Source organism: Vipera berus (assembly GCF_964194415.1).
Source record: "Vipera berus genome assembly, chromosome: W".
NCBI lineage: Eukaryota > Metazoa > Chordata > Lepidosauria > Squamata > Viperidae > Vipera > Vipera berus.
Genome location: NC_138210.1, coordinates 28,453,945 through 28,460,792, shown reverse-complemented (window position 1 = coordinate 28,460,792; position 6,848 = coordinate 28,453,945). Strand labels below are relative to the sequence as shown.

The 6,848-nt window shown below is 45.6% G+C and overlaps 1 protein-coding gene across 1 annotated transcript in view; it reads left to right on the top strand.

Annotated features, from left to right (window-relative positions):
• LOC308676581 (proline-rich protein 12-like) overlaps nt 1-6,848 on the top strand; it is a 118,378-nt gene that overhangs the window by 54,406 nt on the left and 57,124 nt on the right. The window contains exon 3 of the mRNA XM_081342459.1: nt 6,292-6,453. Coding sequence (XP_081198585.1) covers nt 6,292-6,453 — 162 coding nt within the window. The remainder of the gene's footprint in view (nt 1-6,291; nt 6,454-6,848) is intronic.

Sequence of the window (6,848 nt, the reverse complement as noted above, 5' to 3'; positions counted from 1 at the left end):
AGGTTTCTGTTTTGTGGTTGTGTGTCGTTATCGTTGTGGGTTCGGATTTGCTTTTTGAATGGTTGTGTGGTGGTGATGTCATGTGATGTTATCATGAGTTTGGGTCTGGTATCATTCTTGGTTGTTGGGACTCGTCTGTCAATCAAGGCGGGTTTCCAAATGGCTGGTAGGCGAGAGGTATCATCTCATTTGTTCATGCCATGGGGGCGTTTTTCTATCTCGATGGCTTCTCTGATTATTCTGTTGTTAAAATGTTCAATTTTGGCGATAGTTCTGGTTTTTTAAAAATCAATTTCGTGTCCCGTGGCTTTAAAGTGTTGGAACAGGGATGAAGTTTGTTCTCCCTTTCTGAGTGAGTTCCTGTGCTCTTCAATGCGTGCACTTATTCTTCTGTTGGTCTGTCCGATGTATGTAGTGGGGCAGGTGGTGCATGGGATTTCGTATACTCCTTGGTTTTCTAACCCAATTATGTCTTTGGGGTTTCTTAGGATGGTGGATATTTTTCTGTCTGTGCAGAATGCTGTTTTGATGTTGTGTTTTTGGAGGATCTTGCTGATTCTGTCTGTGGTCCCTTTTAAGTATGTGAGGAGGGCTTTGCCATTTTCTTATTCTCTGTCTTGGATTTTTGTGGGTGTCTCTCTTCGGATTAAGTTGGTAATCCTGTTTCTTTGGAATCCGTTGGCTGTTAGTACATTAGTGAGAGTGTGTAGTTCGGTTTTTAGGTGTTGTTCGTCAGCTAGGTGTTTTGTTCTGGAGATGAGTGTCTTGGCTACGGAGTTGATCTGTGCTGGGTGGTGGTGTGAGAGTGCGTTCAGGTAGCGGTTTGTGTGTGTTTTTTTATAGTAGATAGTGTGTCCTAGGGAGCCGTTGGATTTCTTGTAGACTAAGACATCAAGGAAGGGAAGTTGATTGTTAGCTTCTGTTTCCATGGTGAATTGTATTTTGGGGTGTAGGCTGTTGAGGTGTGTGAGGAAGTCATCCAGTTTTTCTTTGCCATGTGGCCAGATTACGAAGGTGTCATCTACGTATCTGAGCCAGAGTTTGGGTTTGTGGTTGGATTTTTCTAGAGCGAGGGTTTCAAAGTGTTCCATGTAGAGGTTTGCGATGACAGGTGAAAGGGGTGATCCCATGGGTGCTCCTTCCATTTGTTTGTATCTTTGTCCATTGTAGATGAAGTATGTGTTTGATAGGCAGTGGTTGGTCAGATCTAGGATGTGTTTTGGGGGGTTGTATTTATTTAGGATAGCTGTCAAGGCTTCTTTGATTGGCACTTGGGTGAAGAGGGATATGACATCGAAGCTCACAAGTAGGTCACAGGGCTGTAAGTTTAGTTTACTTATGATCTCTATGAATTGGAATGAGTTTTGTACGTGTAAGGTGATGGAATTTGCATAAGGCTGTAGTTGTTTGGCAAGAAATTTGGCTAGATTTTGTAGAGGTGAGCCTATGGAGCTGACTATGGGTCTGAGTGGGGTTCCTTCTTTGTGTATCTTGGGGAGACCATAGAGCTTGGGACATCTGGATGATTTTTCTCTGGGAATGATTGTTTGCTGGATCTCTTCACTGATGGGGGTGGCTTTTATTTTGGATTTTGTGGTTTTTTCCAGGTAGGTGGTGGGATCTGTCTTGAGGAGTTTGTATGTGGAGTCTCGGAGTAGGTTGGATAATTTGGTATGGTAGTCTGCTAAAAAAAATAAAGGGAACAGAAAATAAGACATCCTACTATTAAATACAGTACATTGTGTTGTTTAAGTAATTCATGGACCGACTCATGAGGGAGGCCACACCCTTGACTTGGTTTTCTTATCTGGACGGTGGTTAGATGATCTTGGTGGGGGCTCCCCAATTGTTATGCCCCTGTCATGGACCGATCATCATCTCCTGCGGCTGGTCTTCCGTTTTGCCACTCCCCGCCGTGGGTGTGTGGAGCCAATTAGATGGTACCGCCCCAGGCGCTTAATGGACCCTGATAGGTTCCAGGCAGTGCTGGGACCCCCACCTGCCTCCGTTGCTTACAACTCGGTGAATGCCTTAGTGGAAGCCTGGGAAAGGGCAGCCACGGAGGCACTTGACCGAGTTGTACCCTTGCGGCCCCTGACTCGGCGCAGATCCCAGCGAGCTCCATGGTTCTCCGTGGAGCTTCGGGAGATGAAGCGTCGGAGACGGGGCCTAGAGAGCTGTTGGAGGTCCAGCCGATCCGAATCCGACCGATTGCGACTAAGAACCTATATTAGGTCTTATCTCGCAGCGATAAGGGTGGCGAGGTCTAACCACTTCGCTACCCTTATCGCGTCCGCAAATAACCGCCCGGCCGCCCTGTTTAGGGTGACCCGCTCCCTCCTTAATCAGGAGGTGAGGGAGGAACCCTTGCAGGGTCGTGCCGAGGAGTTTAGTCAACATCTGTCGGACAAAATCGCTCGGATTCGGACCGGTCTGGACTCCGACTGGGCAGAGTCTGACGATCAGGACACGGGTGGTCTTGTCGATATTATCTGGGAGGAGTTTGATTCTGTGACTCCAGAGGAAGTGGACAGGATTATGGGGAGGTTGAGCTCCACCACATGTTTATTGGACCCGTGCCCTTCCTGGCTGATTTATGCGGCTCGGGAGGGGACACGAGGCTGGTTCCAGGCGGTCATATCTGCCTCTTTGAGTGAGGGCAGTTTCCCTGCCGTCTTGAAGGAGGCGGTGGTGAGACCTCTCCTCAAGAAGCCTGCCTTGGACCCAGCTGTGTTAAATAACTTTCGTCCGGTCTCCAACCTTCGCTTTCTTGCGAAGGTTGTTGAGAGTGTGGTGGCGCATCAGCTCCCTCTGGTCCTGGATGAAGCGGATTATCTAGACCCGTACCAATCGGGTTTCAGGCCCGGGCACAGCACGGAGACGGCATTGGTCGCTCTAGTGAATGATCTCTGGAGGGCCCGGGACAGGGGACATTCCTCTGTCCTAGTCCTATTAGACCTCTCAGCGGCTTTCGATACCATCGACCATGGTATCCTGCGTCTCAGGGGATTGGGAGTGGGAGGCACAGTCTTTCAGTGGTTCTCCTCCTATCTCCTGGGACGTTCGCAGTCGGTGTTGGCAGGGGGACAGAGGTCGACCTCGAGGCCTCTCGCTTGTGGAGTCCCTCAGGGGTCGGTCCTCTCGCCTCTCCTGTTCAACATCTATATGAAACCGCTGGGTGAGATCATTCGTGGTTTTGGAGTTGGGTATCATCAGTACGCTGATGATACCCAGCTTTTTATTTCGACCCCAAACCACCCCAGTGATGCCCTCGACGTGATGTCCCGTTGCCTGGAAGCGGTTCAAGTCTGGATGGGGAGGAACAGACTTCAACTCAACCCCGACAAGACTGAGTGGCTGTGCATACCGGCATCCCGGGATATTCAGAATATCCCATCTCTTTCTATGGGGGGTGAGCTATTACCCCCCGTAGATAGGGCTCTCAACTTGGGAGTCCTCCTAGATTCACGGCTTACTTTGGAAGATCACATAGTGGCCGTGACTAGGGGGGCCTTCGCCCAGGTTCGCCTGGTGCGCCAGTTGCGGCCCTATCTAGACCAGGATGCCCTGCGTACGGTCACTCATGCGCTCGTGACCTCTCGTTTGGACTACTGCGACGCTCTCTACATGGGGCTGCCCTTGAAGACCACTCGGAGGCTCCAACTGGTACAGAATGCAGCCGCGAGAGTTGTGTTGGGAGTCTCCCGATACTCCCATGTTACACCTCTGCTCCGCGAGCTGCATTGGCTCCCAGTTGTCTTCCCGGTGAGGTTCAAGGTGCTGGTATTGACCTACAAAGCCCTACATGGCATGGGTCCGGAATACCTTGGGGAGCACCTGCGGCCGGCATCAACTTCCCTCCGCCCAATACGCTCCCACAGAGAGGGTCTCCTCAGGGTGCCACCGGTCAAAGAATGCTGACTGGTGGACCCTAGGGGGAGGGCGTTCTCTGTGGGCGCACCGGATTTATGGAACCGTCTTCCGGTTGAGCTCCGGATGGCGCCCGACCTTCGCTCCTTCCGTCGCGATCTGAAGACATTCTTATTTGAACAAGCCGGCCTGTCCTGATGGGGGATGGGTTGGGTTTTATGGTCATTTTAATATTTGTATTTACTGTTTTTAGTCGGGCATATGTTTAATTTTCTTTTAACTTTTGTATTTTTTTATTTTTTATATATTTGCCCTGTTTACCGCCCTGAGTCCTTCAGGAGAAGGGCGGTATATAAATAAAATTATTATTATTATTATTATTATTATTATTATTATTATTATTATTATTATTATTATTATTATTATTATTATTAAAATAGGAGAGAGAAGATCAAATTCCTCACCCAGTTTCAAGCACGCTGTTCAGTAGCTTGGGCTGGTCAGTGATGTGTGGCCAGCCTTTCTCCTGTTGGGTTAGAAGGCTTTCCCCAATCAGAACAAAATGACCACTGTCGTTCCAGAGTCGTCGGGGCACCCTTCTTTCTTCACCGCCTCTCCGGGGCAACTTAGACACATTTAGGGTCCCCTGGCAGGGCGAAACTAGCCGCGGGGTGTGGAGATTCGCGACCAGGCACTACAGCGCAAGACTGGAAGTCCCCAAACTCATATAATTTCCTCATCAAATATTCTATGTTATTTTTTGGGTCTTGCAGTAATATAACCAAACCATCAGCAAATGCCGTCTATTCATAAACTTCTTTCTTGATACTTATACCTTTTATTTTCTCATCTTGCTTAATATTGCTGTTCAAAACTTCCAACACCAAAATAAACAGCAAAGGAGACAAGGGGCATCCTTGTCTTGTACCTTTTTGAATTTCACGTGAATTAGTTAAATCACCATTGATAACAATTTTTGCTTGCTGTGATGTGTAAACAGCTTTGACCCCTGAAATAAAATTCTCTTCAAAGACCATTTCTTCAAGCACTTTAAACATGAAAGCCCAATTTAGATTATCAAAAGCCTTCTCTGCAGCTAAGGATATTAGAGCTGCCTGTTTCTCATTATGATATTGTAAGTATTCAATAATATTCAAAGACAGTCCTCACATTGTCCCTTAGCTGTCTTTTTGGCAGAAAGCCAGATTGGTCTTCATGAATATATGCCTGTAAAATCTTCTTTAGTCTTTCTGCCAAAATTGCAGCAAATCCTTGTTTAATAATGAAATTGGTCTGTAATTCTTTGTCTTCGTAGCATCTTGACCTTCCTTCGGTAGCAACACAATATTGGCTTCTTTGTACGTTTGAGGTATCTTTCCCCCCTGTAATATATCATTCATTATATCCTTTAGTGGCTGAGGAAGTTCATCTTTGAAGTATTTATAATATTGGCTTGTAAGGCCTTCTGGGCTCAAAAACAGTTATTGTGTCATTCATAAGTTGTCTCTGAGTCTGAGAAAGTTTAGGCCTAAACTTTCTGCTCACTTTTTCATATGTCCCCTCTGTACAGGTCTGGATACAGTGATGTTATTTTGCATTAGTTTCAGCTTCATTTTACTTACTTTGTCTTCTGTCTCACTCTTTTATTCCAAGACTAATCTCTGTGTTACCAAGATATGTTACTTCTTTAAAATATGCTTTACATATCTTTTCTTAACTAGAACATAGGTTGGGCTGGTGTCTATAACAGTGGCATAGGGAAAATTAAGGAAGGTTAACCCCTTCTTTCATGCTTTACTTCTTCTGTTCCCCACCTAAAGCCACTGTTTACTCTTGGCATTTCTATTTTCTGCTGTGTGGTTCTCTTTCTGATTGGTATATCTTTGAATGAAATGCTCAGACTCAAACTGCTCTGGCAGGTGGTATTGGTTAACCAAAATTGTATCTCATATTTAAGATGTGAAAAGTAATATACTGTTGAGGTAGGAAATCCTTTCATCCTCCGTTCTTCAGCCTCTGTAAGACCCAGAGTTGGTTTTTCTGTCTCACAACCTCAGGTTTCCCAGTTCCTCACATGTTCTTCATTTCTTGCTTGTCTGACTCTTCCCTCTCCTTTACTATACATCTGTTAGGTCAACAGCTTCTCATTTCTTCCCTTCTGTCTGCATGTGCCTGACTTTTGACTGATTGCAACCCTCCCTTCTGCACTAAAACAGGTATTTTATCATTGGTGTGTCTTTTGATTTCTAATGTTTTTCTTGTCTCTCCGATTCCTTTGAGAGGCATAATGCTTGTTTGCTTGTAGGCTCCCTTGCCTGTCCCCTGTGATGAACCTCTTCCTGTTTTTTTGCTATATCTGTCATCTCACTGATTCTAAGCATTTCACATCCTTTATTTCTTCTTTTTCATTTCCTCCTTTAGGTCTTTCTGGCTTATTTGAGACTGGGCTCCATCATGCCAGTAGTGCCACCCCCGATGCCTCTGTCATGAACCTCATCTCAGCTCTGGAGTCACGGGCACCACAACCAGGCCCTTCTGCTTCTTCCCTGCTGTCCCAGTTCCGCACCCCATCCTGGCAAACAGGTAATACCTCTGGAGTTCTGCCGGCATCACAGAAGGAAGAATGAACATCTTAATTTGATGGCAGGGTTGGAGAAACTTTTATAGGAAGCCTTATTGTATATCTTTGTGGTGAAGATCTGGTATGTATGTGTAATGTGTTTGGGTGGGAGTAGCTTGTCTTCCTGGGAAATAACACTTTATTAATACTTCTGTTAAGTTATTTTATACATCCCTTAGACTAGAGTCTATTGCATTGTGTTTGAAGAAAATGTCATAATAAGTAAATATATATATATGAATTGAATGAAATACTGACTGTTTTCAATCCACATTATTGAATTAAACCATTTGCTGTGTTTGTATAATGGATTGAATCATAAAATAATCAATTTGATTGGGTTCATGTAACATGCTAA